Genomic DNA, 18,915 nt, shown 5'->3' on the forward strand with positions numbered 1-18,915 from the left:
ATCCCTACTGTATAACAATCCCCTTTGTGTGAGTGCATGTGTGTGTGTGTGTGTGTGTGTGTGTATGTGTGTGTGTGAGTGAGATGTCACTGGGTGAGGTCATCTACAGACCCATGGTACGCTACATTAAGAAAAGTTTGGCTACACAATGAGGGCAGGGCCATTGACATACTTTACTTAGGTCAAATGAACAGAAAATTAAAATCACAATTGCTCTAAAGGGATTCATTTAAATAAAAGCCATCCGAGAAACTTTAAGAATAAGAGGCAAATCCTCTGTTTTTCCCATTCTCATCTCTCTGGGAAAGGAGTCATTAACTACTCATTACAGGGTATCCCATAATCTCCTCATCAACCATAAGGGAGCTATTTGTCTCTGGGTACAATTTTGTCAGAGTTTTACTTAATATAATTTCATAATCACCCTTAAGACTCTTTGTTTCCTATGTGTGCAGACAGAATTGTATTCTAGGTTTTTTTACTGGGACATGTATTAAGTGTGACATGTTTGTCACAGAATATAAAGTAATCAGGCAGAAAACAGCACTTTAACATCCTGCTATTGTTTCCTTAGTGAACCTAGACCATTAAGGAATGCTTTATTATCTAGCAGGTATTTTCTCTAAAAACTTATCTGCCCACAATATCCCTAAGGATTTGGAAGTGTCATAGCATACAGTATGCATGTATGGAAACACATGCACTTTATTTCTATCCAACTATACCCACAGAACAAATGAATGAAATTTTAATAACTGTATTTGTGTATCTAGCCTACGGAAGAGTGGTTAGCTGGGAACTAAGAAGGGAGCCAGGTACAGTAGGAAGTATGGGATGTGAAGTAGATGGCAAGAGGAAGAACTGCCAGCTGGCAACAGCAAGGGAAGAGTAAGAAAAATGACACAATATAGACCTAATGCATCTGCAAATGTATCCAGACAAGGTCATTTCATGTTGGGGCACAGATTTTCCAGACTTTCCAATCACTGAGCATTTTACTCTATTATAGCATTGTGGAATGAATGCTGGGTGTAACGTGGCTCTGAGCATCAAAAGATTACATTATTTTCAGTATATTTTACTGGAGATGTTAAGGTGAACAATACATTTAAAATTATTTCAACATTTACAAAATAGTAAAACACTTTTGAAGCTTTTGTTATCTGGATGATACATGAAAATGGTCCCTTAAATTTCTTGAGGAGGCTATACAAGCAAAGCTTTCCAACAGATGTTACTCATCTATCCTATCATTCTCTCCACTGAATACCCTGGTTTCATTCATTGATTTATTCATGTGCATGTGTTAAAGATGACAGAAATGTGGTGGCCAACAAGACTATGTCTTGGCTTCCTGGTTCACTTTTCCTTCCCCCATGTATGACAGACATAGCTCTGTTTTGTTTACTGTAGATCACTATTTAGGGAGCTCATGGAAGGAGAAATTATATACTCGAGGTTTTCTGATAACTAGTGGGACCCCAAATGATCATTAATTCACACTTTGTATTCTTTCCCGTTTGGAGCCTTAGCAGGTCCGTGGTGAAAAAGGAGCTCTACACTATCTAGCTAGAGGAAGAACAGGCGGTGAGGAGGTGGTGTGATTCCATGAGTGTTGTCCTGAACAAGGGAGAGAGCTGCAGAAGGCTGGGCAGGACATGTGCCAGGCAGCGCAGGCAATGTTACCACGAGTGTCACGCTGTACTGTAATCATCTGTGTATGCTGCTGTCTTCCTAAACAGAGACGGCGTGCTCCAAATGCTGGGACAACAGCTTGTCTATTTTTGAAGCCCTTGTTTTCAGATTCCAAAATGTGGAATCCAAAAAAAAAAAAAAAAACCACTCTCCAGGGGTCTGTATCCAACAAGGAGAAATAGGAGCTCTGGAACTGTGGCAGTGACGTTTTAACAACTTATCGCTCCCTGGATTTATCATTCAAGTCCTCTTCTCTGTTTCACAGTTGTGATCAGCAGTGAAATTCCATCCCAAAGGACCTCTGGTCTTATCTTGGGGTTGATCTGTTTACAGGAGCTGGGGAGCTTGTGTGTCTCCCTGCAGCCATTCTTGTTTTTTTGAGACAGTGTCTCACTCTGTCATCCAGGCTGGAGTACAATGGTGCCATCTTGGCTCACTGCAACCTCCATCTCCCGGGTTCAAGCGATTCTCCTGCCTCAGTCTCCCGAGTAGGTTGGATTACAGGTGCCTGCCACCATGCCTGGCTAGTTTTTGTATCTTTTAATAGAGACGGGGTTTCACCATGTTGGTCAGGCTGATCTCAAACTCTTCACCTCAGGTGATCTGCCTGCCTTGGCCTCCCAAAGTGCTGGGATTACAGGCGTGAGCGACCGGGCCTGGCCCCTGCAACCATTCTTTATGGGAGAGGACTCAGAAAGGAGAGAGCAAGCAGGTGAAGGCAGATTTAGGATAGAAACTGGCTTTCAGCTATTCCTGATTTGGCCTAAAACTCTCTTTCCAGCCTCACATCCCTCCTACAGTCTGCTTACTATCTCTCGCGTAAAGCTGAAATGTAATCAGTCTCTATGTTTTCACATTTCCAAGTGGGGAATAAAACACATTCTCCTTCATCTCCCGGCAACTCATTAGTAAATACAGTAGTGCACTACACAATAACTTTTCAGTCAACAATAGACCACAGATAGGTCAGTGGACCCATAAAATTATAATACCTTGCTTTTACTGTACCTTTTCTATGTTTAGATACATAAAGACTTATCATTGTGTCACAATTACCTACAGTATTTAGTGCAGTAAAATGCTGTACAGGTTTGTAACCTAGGAGCAATAGGCTATGCCAGCCAGCCTAGGTGTGTATGTAGTAAGCGGTACCATCTAGGTCGTGTAAGTACACTCTCCAATGTTTGCACAACTGGAAAATCATCTAATGACATTTCTCAGAACATATTAAGTGACACAAGACTGTAGTTGAAACTTCTTCAAACTTCTAGACTTTCATATAGCAAAGGAACATCTAGATCCATGTTCACTTAATTTATTCTGGAAAAGGCAGCAATAACTGCCACTGCTAGTAATAATAGCCATTAATATTTATTAAGTACTTATGCACTGTGTTAAGCATATTGCGTGCATAATCTCATTTCACCTTCACAACAATAATAGGTTATTATTACCATTTTTTTTAAGATGAGGAAATAAAGCTTAGGATGAGAGGAGGTTACGCAATGTGCCAAGCAAGCTGGAAGAGAAGTCAAATTTGACTCCAGAGATGGGATCTGAGTCACTAATTATTAGCTAATCACTCTTAATAAATCACACCATCCTTAATAAGTTTTAAATGATAGCATTTTTTTTTTTTTTGCTTTTGTAGATGTTAATATCCAAAAGCAAAGACAAATTTTTTTCTCAACGGTTTACAAGAAACAAAATAAGCTGGGCGCGGTGGCTCACGCCTATAATCCCAGCACTTTGGGAGGCCGAGGTGGGTGGATCACGAGATCAGGAGATCGAGACCATCCTGGCTGACATGGTGAAACCACGTCTCTACTAAAAATATAAAAAATTAGCCGGGTCTGGTGGCGGGCATCTGTAGTTCCAGCTACTTGGAAGGCTGAGGCAGGAGAATGGCGTGAACCCAGGAGGCGGAGCTTGCAGTGAGCAGAGATTGTGCCACTGTACTCCAGCCCGGGTGACAGAGCGAGACTCTGTCTCAAAAAAAAAAAAAAGAGAGAGAGAGAGAGAAACAAAATAAAATAGTAACTTTGGACAGACCGTGGGAAACTAAAGGAAATTACCACAGCACCTACTTGCAAAATCCGATCCCCTTCTCGAATCCGGCCGTCTTTGGCAGCAATGCTATTTGGGTCAACCTGTAATAAAGAGGACATACATCTTCAACTGAATATGAAACATTCCCTCAATAACTTAAAAATATGCTTTTAAAATATATTTTGAAAAAACTGTTGCAAAATTCTGTGTTGATTCATGACAGTGTATGCCATATTTCTCTCCATCAAAACTCACTGATTCTAAAAATGCAAATGAGCTATTTTAGAATGAACAAGTATAAAATTGTGAGTACTAGAGCAGAACTTAATCTGAAGACCAGTTTCCCACCCTTCCTCTTCCTCTATTTCTTCCTTCCTTTTCCCCTTCATTCTTTTTTTTTTTTTTTCACATTCCTTCATTCATTTCTGTATCCCAACTGTCACACATGCCCTTCAGTTGACGTGAGATGATGGTAATACCAGGAATCTCCGGACCCAGGAAATTTACTTTCTATGAGATCATTTTAAATCCTGCTTTACCTGTCTTGGTAAAGGTGATAGCTATAGAGTAAGTTCATCCTTTTTTTGTTTGTTTGTTTTTTGACACAGAATCTCCCTCTGACCCCCAGGCTGGAGTGCAGTGGCGCTATCTCGGTGCACTGCAACCTCTGCCTCCCGGGTTCACGCCATTCTCCTGCCTCAGCTTCCCAAGTAGCTGGGACTACAGGCACCCGCCACCACGACTGGCTAATTTTTTGTATTTTTAGTAAAGGCGTGGTTCCATTGTGTTAGCCAGGATGGTCTCAATCTCCTGACCTCGTGATCCACCCGCCTCCGCCTCCCAAAGTGCTGGGATTACAGGTGTGAGCCACCACGCCTGGCCCAAGTCCATACTTATTAAAGATAATTATGTCTCATGGGCATATTAATTTATAAAGAAATTTACAATCTATATTGCTCAAGAAACACACACACACACACATACATTTGATCCATGCATTTAATTAGTACCACTTTACATGTGGGCTAAAGTATATTTACTACATACTATTTTAGAATGTATAGATATTTAAGGCTCCATTAGGAGGTAATTAGCATTTTAATGGGCTAAATTTGAGTGATGACTTACAGTTTACTGGGGGTAATTTCATCTATCAGATTTCATGTGATGGCTTCAAACTTTGTTTAGGCTTATTGTACCAAAGCTTTATTTTTAAAGCAAACTGTTTCAAGTATGGCATAAGGTTGATGCATTCTATCCATATGTTAGATATTACTTTCTTATTGGGGTGCCAACAAATAATTGAGTCTTAAATCATCAATCAAGAATAAATGACACTATAATTACATGTAAGAGGTAAAAGGAAAACATTCCTTCCAAGTACATATGTTCAGATCCTGTGGCTTCTTTCTGTTCCCTGAAAAGTGCAGTTCCAATACTGACATATTTAAATAGTAAATAGAGACTTACTAGAAGGAAGTGAGGGGTGATTCATGAACTGTATCCCATTTAAAAGCCACTCACAGTCTAAAGCCTCATCTTTAGAACTGTAATCAAACTAATATTAAACTTCTACCTTCCTACCTCTGTACATATTACAAAAGACAATTCCACAGGTGTTTCCTTATACTTCCTTAACCTAATCAGAGGAATTATCCTAATTGCATACTTAAAAGAACTACATAAGTTGAATATTATCTGGAGATTTTTCTGTCGCAGAAGCCAGTTAGTAAATTTTTTGGTAAAGGGATAAAGGGTAATATTTTATACTTACAGAGTTGTACTGTTTTCTAAATGCATTAATTACTTTATCTCTTCCATACTCTAAGCAAGTCTATCAAAACAATAAAATAAGCATTGTTATACTCACTTTCTAGTTGAGAAGGCTGAAGCTCAGTATATTAGGTAATGTTTTCACGATTATGGCCAAGAAAACTTGGAACAGCATAGAGTATCAATTAGTATCTAGTTTGTCTAACTTCTGCATTTATATATAAAATTTATACACGTATGTTTTGCACATATAAGTATGTACTTTTTATCATAAGTATATTTAATTTTAATTTATTTATATTTAGAGACACGGTCTCATTCTGTCACTCAGACTGGAGTGCAGTGGCACAATCCTAGCTCACCGTAACATTGAACAACTGTGCTCAAGCAATCCTATTGCCAAAGCCTCCTGAGTAGTTAGGACTACAGGCATATGCCACCATGATTGACTAATTAATTTTTTGTTTTTTTTTTTGTAGAGACTGGGTCAAACTCCTGGCCATAGGCAATCTTCCTGTCTCGCCTTCTCAAAGTGTAGGGTTTATAGGCATAAGCCACTGTGCCCGGCCTTAATTTTTGAAAACACACCTTCCTACTTCACATAAAGTAATGCTTTTTGTGAGTTTTTAAAAATCATCTATTGTAGTAAAATTTGCTTCACAGTCTTTAAAAGGAATTAACACTAACAGTAGCTCGCATTTTAGACTCTCTCTTGTGTATTGCTTCTTGGCCTTTGGCTAAGATCAAGTGTAGAATCTCATTGTGGGGTTGAATAAAACAAACTAATAGATGCACTCACTGGGTATTCAAATGTATCTATGCCATCAGCAGAGTAAAAGATGTGATTATTGTGAGTAGTAATTTAAAACAATTAGCCAATGCTACTGTTAATAGAACTCATAAAAGACACAGTAGAATGGAAGGACAGATGTTTGAGGATCAAAAACTTTGATGGACTTGCTGCATTTTTATGGGAATTTATTCAAATTTGGAATTCAAAAATGTTACCACTTTTGCACTTTTCCTTGCTGGGATTCTGGGGTGAAAGTATTCACATTAAACAAGCTGATAATAATTACATTACTTGGGCAGCATAATTTACTTTCCTAATTGAAAGTGACAAGTTTTGGAACATGGCCAATTCTTCACATTCAAGCCTCTTAAGGAAGGATTTTCTCAGTGTGAAGGGTTTTCTCAACATTTCGCTCTGTTCCTCCTAGTCTTCTCCTCTAATTTCCCCTCCATGGCATTTCTTACCTCGCTGACATAAATGCCGGTGTCTTCTTCATCATCTGTTCGGTAACAGACTGTCAGGCCCAGCTTCTCTTGACTGCTAACACGACACAACTCGACCTCCTGAGAGAACAACACACACAGATGACATTTATGTCAGAGAGAAAATCTGCAGCAGAACGGAGAACTCACTGATATTCTTTGGGTCACTCTGGCAAGTATTAATAATTATTGCCCAACACTGGAAATTAACTTTTTGTTTTTACCAGTATTATTCAAATGTTCTTTCAGCATGGATTTCTATGAAGTTAAGCCAGTGTTTTATATTTTTTTTGTAATGTTGGAGATACACAGCTGTTTGCATCAAGCTGTCAATGTAAAACTCCTTAAAAATTACGCAATAATGTATAAATCAAATACATGCATACATCAATACACTGGAATCAATAAAATATTTGAGAATCTCAAAGTTGGTGGCAAAATGTTCATAAAAATATGGAGAGTTACTATTACATGTTTTTATTTGTATTATAAGAGAACAAAATAAGTTCAAATAATAATAATAAAAAAGACTATACCAAGCTGTTTCCATCAATCCTGCTCTGGAGTTCTATACAATATGATAATAAGCAAGTGTTTTGTACAGGTTTGACCAAGGTTTTCTATTATTTTGTAGAAACTGTTATTCTTGGAAAGAAATGGGTTCATCCAGGCTGAAGGGAGAGACATCAAAAGCCACTTGGGGCAGAGGCAACGATTCAAAATGAAGCAGTAAATGAACAAGAAAATACATTTACTGAAACACATGGCTAAGGGCTTGAAATGTCAGTCCTCAGGTAACGTATATTGAATTTATTTCCTGATTTATGTTCAGTAAAATAATAATAAATTTCAGTGTATTTCAGTTTTATATGATGAAGTGGACTTGTACTACTTTCAGAAGCAGATGACTTCAGGATAAATTACATATTTCCAAGGATTAAAACACAAATTAGCACACTAATTATGGAGAATTTATTCCTATTGAATGGAGTATACAAGACCCATTAGTAAATAATCGGATGAAGAAGAACAATGTCTATTTAAATTAGAAGTGAAGTCTGGATCAATTTCTAGCACTCAGGCTCTGTGGGAGCTCTGAATATGTCTGAATTTGCTTAATGCTCTTTCTCCAGTACCTAGAACAGGATATTTCAGTGTGGGCACTCAGTAAAACTAGCTGAAGAGTGACTAATTTTATTTCAAAAATCTTTCCTGGTGCACACAGATTTTTGTAAAACCACAAGTAGGTAGTCTTTCCTCTTTGATTGGAAGTAGATGTATGTGTGTGTGTGTATGTGTGTGTGTAAAGGTTATGAAAGTTGATAAGAATAGAGTGCTAAGGTCTAAATGTTTGTGTTTCCTACAATTTCTGTTAGAGTTTCAACATATTTTACCTACCAAGAAGGTGGGGCCTTTGGTAGGTGATTAGGTTGTAAGGGCTGCTGAGCTCTCATGAAAGGGATTAGTGACCTTATAAAGAGGCCCCGGAGAGCTATCTTGCCTCTTCCACCATGTCAGGACACACACAGTGAAAAGATGCCCTCTATGAGGAGCAGGCCCTCACCAGACCCTAAAACTGCTGGTTCCTTGATCTTCGACTTCCTAACCTCTAGAACTGTAATAAATTTGTTTCTGCCGTTTAGAAGCTACCTTGTTCATGGTATTTTATTATAACAGCCCACATGTACAATGACATAGAGTACTCACTTAATTGTCTAAAATCTGAAATAGTTACCAGTACAAAATGAAGGAAAACCTACTTAACTTCAAACAGGAGAATACTTCCCAGAACACTCTGTTACATTTGAGTAAATATCCTCCCTTTCAATTTTGTATTTCAATGAAGTCCTTGACAGTGGATAATAACCTGTATAAAAATGATGCACCATACACCATGAGTAAATCCTTAGCAAGGTGATTGCTCTCATAAACTCCAGTGACCAATAATTTCACAGACAATAGCAAATAAAACTAAACTTAAATCCTCTATTCTGAGATAAGTACTGCAAATTAGTGAAATGCATGAAACTAAGAAGAATGCTGACTTTCTGTCTGGTGGACAAAGATACTCTATTTTATAGTGCTTAAAAAGGTTATAGTGTAGGTTGAACAGTAAAGAGAAAAGGTGAAACATCCTTTTACCTAGACATAGACTAGGAAATAGTGAAATGATTTAGCACCAGAAGCAAAAATGTACACACCAAGCAAAGGTCTTTTTAAAACTGGTAATAATTAATGCCTCCAGAGGGAAACAATACTTGACTAAAACTGCAACATTAGGAAGGAGTTATAGCAACAAAACAGCTTCAATTACAGCAACAAGGTATACAGTCGAGGAGTATCTCTTAGTGATTCCTAAGAGGCCAATAAGGAAACCTACAGACTCCATAAGAAGCTGAGATTAGGGCCTTTAAATCAACACAAATGAGGAGCTGTAGTCAAAGCTCACATCCACTGACTTCCAATGCCCTAACAAAGCATGGAAGCAACTCGCAGTATTGTGAGAAGACATTTTCAAGGGGGGAACATTCTTTTTTGAATGTTTTCTCCACATTCTCAATGGTGTACCTTCACTTTGGTGTTTGCTTAGAAGGTGCATAGCCAACTGTTTTGCAATAAAATTGAGTGAATGTATTAAAACAAAAAGGGCAGAATCTGCCTATAATCCTTCAACACCAGAAACCAAAGCACTAACCCAAGAATCTCAGAGGAAAGGAGACTAAGGTCCTCAGGTCAAAGTAACTTTTCAATATTTTCCTTGCGTTGGACCAAACCAAAACTGTGAAACAGGTCTCAAGGTTATCTCCATGGTCTTTGTTTCCAATATTCCCCTTGGTAAGACACTCAGCACCCTCCTATTTCCTTTCAGCTGCTTGGAGTCCTGGAGGTCTGAGTATTATAGATTTGCCATTTTGCTTGTCCCCTAACAAAACCTGGCATTCAGTGTGATTTTCCGTTCTCTCACAGTTAACTCTTGAGACATAAAAATAATTAATACATAAATATGTCTCAAAGGAATCATCATTAACAATGACTTAAAATGTGACCCAATCAGGCTTTGGTGCATATTAATAAAGGCTGCAAATACAAAGCCTTAATGCAAGGGACTAAACCCTTGGGAGAAAGCCTTCAGGCACCGTAAGAGACCAAACTGAGATTTTTCTGGATCCCGCAAACCACCTCACACCAGTCCCAAGTGTGAAGTTGTATTTCTTGGCTGAGAATGTCTCAGATACTACATAGTTTATATTAAAACACAGAAACATACATTTTAGAATCAAAGTTCCCTTAATTCTATGTCAAAATAACTTATAAGCAGCTACCTGTAGACAATTTTGTTTGTAGGAGGCGAAGGTGGCTTTATAAAGACTCTGATTATCTGAAAGGAATTCTGCAGCACAGGTTTAATTAAACATTCCCTTCACAGGACAGATAAGCCTCTGACTTCTGAAGAAACAACCTCCTGGTAATAGAGAATGTTTTCCCTAACAACTTTCATACCTTCCCCTCCGTCACTTGGAAGCTGTTTGATGAAACACATAAAAGTGAAATGCTACCTCTGCACATTTTCTCCATGGAGACAATTCATGAGTGTATACAAATCAAAGCCAAGCCTGCATGGATGGCAGCATTAACCATCCATAAGTCATTTGTCACTAGAGTGAAAGAATCACTTCACACACCTGGTGAAACTACATTTATTTTGACTTAAATGTACTTCAAGACGTGCTATTCTGGGGACGTGTCTAAAGTCTCTTTGAAAAAAATCTAACTTCAGTATCCAATATTGTGAGAAATTGATTTTATATAAGTTGAAGGTGGAGTAGCAGATTATAGTTTGTTATTAAAGCTTGCTATGAAACATCTTTCTAATCATAGAATGACACAAATAGGATTTTTACATAAATTGGTTGTACTCCAGTGGTGTGAAATTTTTATATTTTTTTGTGATTGAGTCTAGGGAGAAATGAGAAACTTAAGAAAAAAAAATGCTTTCTAGATAGAACTCTCTCTTACTGGGGAAAGAAACAAGAGTTGACACTGCTTAAAAAGCAGTGACTTTTTAAGTAGCATTGTTCCCAAACTTTAAAGAACACTTAGGCCAATGCATGCCATAAAGATTTTCCTCTTCATAAGAAAATTCAAATGCAGTCAGCACTATTCAAGTCTGAAGAAGATCTAGGGCTAGACAGGTTAGTCACTTATATCAGTTGACAACAGGGGAATGTAGGGTCTTTTATGTCCATATTTTTACTTATTTTCCTGGTTTTCATTTATTAGACAATACATGCACTTTTACTCAATCTCAGTGTTAATCATATATCATCTTATATTTTTTAATGTTGATTAGTAACTAGTGAAATATCATGCCTTGTTGTTCCAATAAAACATTTATTTCAAAAAATGAATCAAATGAGAAATATGAACACTTTAATCTCCACAGCTAAGAGAAAGCTAGATAGTCTGCTATAAAAATATTGTTTCAGTATCATTATCTCTTGCATAATGGAATCTGGGGATAATACTTAGTAAAAAATAAATCACAAAAATCCTGGAATATCAAATCCCTCTGACAAAACATTTCAGGTTTGCATTCTCCAACTCCAAATTATTCATAAGAAGTTGCTGCAACTAATAATTAAATCACATTTCTGTGGAGACATAAGGGTGAAAGTTAAAGCTTATGGTCATGTCTTTTCTCTAACATCCTTAGCCCCGCCTCTTTATTTGGCTACTTCTTTTTCAATGGTCTTCTGAAATATGGGTGGCTTTTAACCTCCAATTTCCCATTCTTAGAATCAGAGACATTCTTTGGGAAAGAAAGCAGTCACATTTCTCTAGGCCCAGGTTGACTGCTTCTCACTGTGGGCTGTGAATCCCCTTAAGAAGTCATAAATGACCTATTTGGAGTAGATTTTATACCTTAACAAAGAAAGAAACATTACTTTTGCCTCTACTGTTAGTGGGGGAGGAAATGAACTCATGATGCTGGCAAACAATAGTCGATGTCAGGAAATCTGGACCAGGAATAGAAAAGAGAAACATAAAATTGAAGTAAGTGAGAAGTGATCCATACATTTTGTTTTTATTTTAATTTTTAATTCTTTTTTTGAGACAGAGTCTCACTCTGTCACCCAGGCTAGAGTACAATGGTATGATCTTGGCTCACTGCAACCTCCACTCTCGGGTTCAAGCAAGTCTCCTCTCTCAGCCACCTGAGTAGCTGGGATGACAGGTGCCCACTACCACACCTGGCTAATTTTTGTATTTTTAGTAGAGATGCCATTTCACCATGTTGGCCAGGTTGGTCTTCAACTCCTGACCTCAAGTGATCTGCCAGCCTTGGCCTCCCAAAGTGCTGGGATTAGAGGCATGAATCACCGTGCCTGGCCATGATCCATAAATTTTGTATCATTACTTCTGCTGTAAGAACTACTGAACCAGGCAGACTGCATGGAAAACTTTCCTAGAATGGGCTTCCACCCCAAAGCAATCTGTCTAAAACAAAGAACAAAGGTATAGGAGGAAACCAGGAAGACACTTCTGTTTACATCAGGAAGGTTTTTTTCCCCCCTTCTCTATTTTGCTTGTTGTATCTTTTGAGGAAATTGAAATTACTTTGGTATTTGTTAGCATCATGTGGTTTACCTTCGGAAGAATCCAGAATCCAAGGTTTTTCATAGTTGATTGTTGAGTTTTTAGCAGATATTAAAAAGATCATTTATTAGCTTCCTAAAGGTATTGCTAACTATCCACGGCCATTTGTCATTTGATTTCCTGACTCATATGTCAGTTTTTGGGAGATCTCCATCAAAATAGTTTAACATGCCATAAGCAATGTGTAGAAAAGACCATTCATAAAATGTCATTTTCATAGATGCCTTATTTTTAAAATAGCAATGTTAAGCACTTCACTTCCTGGTCAGCTCAAATGCTCTCACTCCAGCACTTCTGCTCTCTTGCTAGAGCTTGAACCTGTTGACCCTTCCCCTTCTCACTGTCAGTAATTCCCTCAAGCCCACTCCTGTCTCCTGATGCAGCTTGAAATTCACAGTTAGACGTAATATCTTTTTTTTTTTGGCTTTTAAAATAACCCTATTTTTAAAAAGTTAATATGTGCATTATAGGAAACTGAAAAACACAAGAAGCAAAGAACAAAGTCATTCACAATCACAAGCAGTTTATAGTTTGACAAGTTCTTCTAGGTCCTGTGCATGTGTAGGCACAACATTCAATTTTACGGGACTGAGATCGTACAGTACGTATCATGATTTTTTGCACGTCATGAATATTTACCAATTCAAAATCCCAAAGCTCTAAGAGTATTTTGATAACCAAGAATACACTACACCAACTCAATCTGTTAAAAAAATGTAATCTTGCCTTTCTTGGAAAAAAATTTCATAGAAGACAAAAATGGCAACACGCTTTTAGATAAAAAGCATTGGCAGAGTTCCGAAATCCTCAACTCTCCTGTTCTCTTTGTCCACTGTATCATCCAGAAAAAGGTCAATTGTGGTTAAGACCAAGTATTCACCTCCCTGCTTCCCCAGCTGAGCAGCGACATGGTCCAGAGGGGATGCACACCATGATGACCATAGCGACTGCTTTCCCTGTAAGTTCTTTACTACAAGTTGCAAATGGGCAATCCATGCTGCCCAACAATCGCACTCTACTTTCCTTGCCAAGTTGCTGTTTCACATGCTAAAGGAACTAGTGTCATAATTCCTCCTCTTTTTTCAAATTTCCAACAAAAATCACCCACTATTAGCTGATGACCTTATCTCATAGTTCACTGGATCCTAGTGGGTTATTATGACCTCAACTTTCTGCTCTCCCAGTCTGGTATCTTGTACCTCTTCTGTCTGCAGTTCTGCTACCATGCCCTTCTCTCTCTTCATGCTTGGCCAGTCATCTTGTTCTAGACTTCATGGAGGAAAAATAAACCATGGAATGGAAACCTCTGTGTCTTCCCTCCACTTATCAATCCACACGCATTTGTAGGTAGAAAGACTCTCTGGGCTGCCTTTCTATACAGTGAAAGAAAAATCCCCAATCCTACCAAAGGTGAGTGCCTCTACTCATGCTCTGTAAACCATTCCTTTATTGTTTTTCAAGAATGTCTCTCATGGAATTATCCCTTCTTATCCTGTATTACTCATTTAAGTATTCTCATTAGATTACTCTCATTGTCACACACACACACACACACACACACACACACACATCAATATGGGCTGGGGCAGAGGAAAACCTTGTGGACATGGTAGGGGGCTACTGGAAGAATCCAGCAAACATTGAAGAGATCATAAAATTAGTCTTGGTGTTTACCAAGGTAATTTCCAGAGAAACACTGACCATGCAAAGGCACAGAGGTAGGAAACAGCATTTCACGTTAGAGAAGCTTTACATAGTTAACGTGTGAGAAGCTAGGAGTTTAAGGTTGGGCTGGGTGAGCGGTCATGGTGAACACTAAAACTGCAGAGGTAGACAAGGGCCAGATCATGGAAGGATGACCACATCCTATTAAGTAATTTGGGCTCTTTGCAAAAAGTAAAGGGGGGCTATTACAAAAGAATTAAAACTATCATATTTGTAGTTTAGAAAGATGACTTCAGCACTAGCATAGTGGGTGAGTTGGAGGGTTAAGCAAATGTTACCAATTCATGCAAGAGAAGCTAAGGGCTTGAATGCAAGCAGTGTCATTGTTCTATCAGTTCTTAAACACAGTTATCATTATTTCCATTCCATAGACGAAGAAAAGGAGTCACAGAGAGAACTTGGGACCAAAGTCACACAGCAAGTCGAAAGCGGAGCTGGGATTCACATTCTAGCTAAGGGACCTGGTCTTAATTCTGAATAGCATGTTCCTCTGACTTCACAGTATATTGCTCTTTCTCATTTTTCAGCTCTCAGTTTAACTGCTAGATGATACCCTTGTCCATCACTCTTTCTGAAATAAGGATCCTAAAGTCTTCTATGAAAATTGCAATGATGCTTAGTGGCTTCTTGGCAATTATGAACATTTATTTTTCTTTCTTTTTTTTAATTAGAAAATTTGTATTTCAGTAAGATGTTTAGTTTTAAAATTACCTGTTTACTGTTCTCTAAGAAGGTCCTTATCTGTTATGTCTGTTGTTATATCCCACAGCCTTAGATATGAAACAAAGAAACTTGTTTCTTTGAGGATGGCACCTTGTCTTCTTTTTCTTAGCATTTCTAGTACCAGCAGAGGACTGAGAGCTTATGAGAAGCCTCACATGTGTTTGCTGAATTAGGTAACTGCTAAAGTGAAGTTGGGTGTAGGGTATAATTGCTTTTGCTATATTTGTACAGCAGCATAATTGTATTAGATTAAGTATAATATGTTCAAAAAGCTGTACAAACAATGGATGTGACCTAGTCTCTTACCTCTGCCAACAAGAAAAGTAATCAAAAAATGAATTGTAAAATTAAAGCAAAGTTATCTATGAAGTTACTCATTCTAAGAATTCCTCTAGCATGTTCAGTTTTTATGTATTCACTTTATTCACTGAACATTTTCTTAGCACCTGCTACATGCTATGGATCACACTTGGAAACTTCTTATGTCCCAAACATTGCTCTAAATGATTTGTGAATAATGTCTCATTTAATTGTTAAGAATCTGATAGGGTAATACAGTGCACAGTAGTTATTTCTGGTCCGTCTAGCATTTATTCACTGTCTTTTTGGAAACATGACCCTAAATTTATTTTGCAGAATTACACCTTTTTCTTTCTAGTTGATGTGTGTGTTCAGGGCTGATTCCAGCTCCAGGGCTGGGCTTGTGATCTAGGGATTAGCTAATAAGTGCATTTTATTTTACTGGGTATAGTGGTCATTTCAAAAATGAGTCTTATTTAGTTCAAGCCCATCAAAATCGGGTTCATGACTTTTGTTGAAACTATTTTAATAAATAAATATGTTAAATAAATTAAACATTAAAATTAATTTGATGAGTAATCATATCTTCAAATGTTATAAAATACTACTCAAATTTCTTTAAAATGATACTTTTTAAAGAACACTTTAAACACTGACCATGCAAAGGCACAGAGGTAGGAAACAGCATTTCACATTAGAGAAGCTTTCTAACTTCTTTTCTATTGTAAGAACACTTTCTTTTCTATTGTATTTGAATCACAAAAATCTAGATCAGGAGTAGCTCTAAGCTTTATCATGCCACAATATATAGACCTTGAGGATGGATGCAGAAAAGGGAATAAAAGCCAAAGATGGATAAAGATTGAAATTTAGTGCCACTATTTGAGCCCCTGCAACAAGTTATATCTAAAACAATAAACCTTTGGAATTTTTAGCAAGGAGAGCCAATAAAACTCCTTTTTTCTTCAAGCACTTGTTTTCAGTCTTCTGTTTCTTGGACTATAGTCCCAATTGCTTTTGGTAGATATTATCTACAAATTTTATGTTATAAATGAGGATATTCAGAGCCAGCATTGAGTAATTTATTTAAGGTCACTAAGCAACTACTCATCAGAATCAGAAATTGATCACAAGATTCTCTCTCTCTCTTTCTTTCTCTCTCTTGCACACACACTTTTTAACTCTGAAGATTGCTTTTTCAAGAGACGCATTCTTATAGTCCAGTGGTCATTTAAGAGCTCGTTGTCTATAGACGGAGGCTTAAGCACATAAAGAATTCACTATAGTGCAATGGGATATGTGGTAAAAGATAGATGGGATGAATCAAGAGGCAAGATGAGCCACAAGAGGGGATGCTCCAGAGAGAAGCTACTGTTTACATGGAGGGTGACAAGTTCAGTGTTGGCTACCGCGAAGAGGGTTTAGAGATGTATTAAGAGAGGATAATAGAGAGGTGGATTAGGACTGATTCCTAAAAGGTCTCATAACCAAAGTCCTGGGCAGAAATGGGAGAGGGAGGTCAATATGCATAAACTGTGACTTTCCATCTTATATAAAACATAAGCAATTATAAAATTAGGACTATTGAGAGAAAGCAAGAACTTGATTTTCTGGTATTTAACCCAAGCAGAAGCATACATTTCTTCTATTTTTTTCTTTAGTATTGATTAGATTTTTTAGTAAAAAAACATGATTATAATTTACTTCCTATAATTATTTGGGAGGGAATTTTAGATACAATCTAACTTGCCTTCTATCTTTTATAAATTGAAGTGACTTACCCACATTCATCTGACAATTTAGTGGCAGAGCTAAGAGTAGAAACCAGGCCTCCTGACTTTCATTCATTTGCTCTTTTTTATTGTTACCATTCTGATACTATTCTTTAAACAAGTCATTCTGACCTGGGACGGAGGTCTGGGGGTTCATGGAAAGGTGTGTGTTGGGGATGGCAGAATCACTGAATGGGAGAGAGATGCTGAATGAAGTATGTTATCCAGATGAAATGTGTGGAGGCGGGAACAAGGTGGAGAGCCTCGTTTGTTGTGATGTCAACTGAATGAGGGTGGAGAGCATAGAATTCTTAGGAAAGCAAGGCTTGAGTTGAAAAGATCTTTACTATTCTTTCAACCCTTAGTGTCTGCAGCAAATTTAAAAAGAAGAAAGAGCAGATCTCACTTTTATAGAAAAGAACTGTCCATTCTTGGAGCGGCTCAAATCCCTTTCACAATGTCCATAGTGCTGCTTTCACGGGGCCCTGCAGTCTTTATTGCATCTCCACTCTCAGCATTTGTAAGCTGTCTTTCCTTTGAATTACTGAAAATAGCTTTTTTTTTTTTTTTTTTTTTTTTTTTTTTTTTTGAGACGGAGTCTCGCTCTGTCGCCCAGGCTAGAGTGCTGTGGCCGGATCTCAGCTCACTGCAAGCTCCGCCTCCCGGGTTCACGCCATTCTCCTGCCTCAGCCTCCCGAGTAGCTGGGACTACAGGCGCCCGCCACCTCGCCCGGCTAATTTTTTATATTTTTTAGTAGAGACGGGGTTTCACCGTGTTAGCCAGGATGGTCTCGATCTCCTGACCTCGTGATCCGCCCGTCTCGGCCTCCCAAAGTGCTGGGATTACAGGCTTGAGCCACCGCGCCCGGCCTGAAAATAGCTTTTCAAAAGAGAATGTTAACAACCTTCTTTTGACATTAGCTATGTGCACTCTGCGAAGTAAGCAATCCATAAGGACAGGGTGACCCTTTGTGCTGTAGTTGTCTCTGATTCGATGACTGCACTTCTTGGTTACATCTGCTATCGTGCTCTTGAGTCAGCTATGTTTTCAGCAAAGGAAATCAGCTAAAGAGATACCACCTACTGTTTGGGATATCGTTTTATAGTTTAAAAAGTCACTTTGAAGAGGTATTCACTTCAGAAAGGCAAAATACCTTTTGCCTAAATATAAGGGCAGATACAGACAATCGATAGCTACTTCGGGTGGCAGAAAGATAATTGTTAGGGATAAAAGTAAAGTCTAAACATTTGCAAAATGATCCACAAGACTGCCTTCAAGGGAATTTTAAAAAATAGAACTAGAAGAAGTAATACATATCAACTTTGGGTGACATGCTAGGGTTATCACTGCTTTATCTAGTGGGAATCGATGTCATTGGCAGCCAACGTTTTGGACTATTGGAAGCCCTGTTAAATATCTGGTTCAAGAGTTGAGCCACTGCCTAGCCCTTGAGAGGTAGGATACATGGGTAAGAACAAAGGGACAAAGAAGGCAGAATTAAGAGTTATAGGGCTGGAGTCCAACAAAAAGGCAAGAAGGAGAGTCTATTCAGGTTTGCTAAGGCTGAAAGACTGCTCCAAAGCACACAGAATTAATAGAGAGGCTAGATTTACTGTAAAATTGAGCAGGAAGTTAATGAAAGAAAAGAATCTAGGGCATGTTAACAAAAACTAATTTTTGAACTTGCATAGAGATGTTAATTTAAATTTATCAAATAATATTCCATTTATCATGCTTTATGATGGACCTATATGCTGATAAGCAATGACAATCATTTGCAAAAAACAGTGCAAACCTACTGTTTTCTTCATAGGTGGATCAGATTGTTTGTGTTACATAGAAATGACCAAGATTTTACATAGAAAACATTACATGGAATGAATATGTTCCTGAAGGTAGATCAAAGAAAGAATATTTTTATATTATTGTATTTTTATACTCAAT

The 18,915-nt window shown here is 37.9% G+C and overlaps 1 protein-coding gene across 1 annotated transcript in view; it reads right to left on the reverse strand.

Moving 5' to 3' along the window:
- The window catches only part of PDZRN4 (PDZ domain containing ring finger 4), a 420,326-nt gene that overhangs the window by 15,488 nt on the left and 385,923 nt on the right, over positions 1–18,915 (reverse strand). Inside the window, exons 6-7 of the mRNA XM_033222417.1 lie at positions 6,775–6,873; positions 3,783–3,845 (exon numbers count right to left, since the gene is read on the reverse strand). Coding sequence (XP_033078308.1) covers positions 3,783–3,845; positions 6,775–6,873 — 162 coding nt within the window. The remainder of the gene's footprint in view (positions 1–3,782; positions 3,846–6,774; positions 6,874–18,915) is intronic.

The sequence above is a fragment of the Trachypithecus francoisi genome, unplaced genomic scaffold, assembly GCF_009764315.1.
Source record: "Trachypithecus francoisi isolate TF-2019V2 unplaced genomic scaffold, Tfra_2.0 Lachesis_group11, whole genome shotgun sequence".
Lineage (NCBI taxonomy): Eukaryota > Metazoa > Chordata > Mammalia > Primates > Cercopithecidae > Trachypithecus > Trachypithecus francoisi.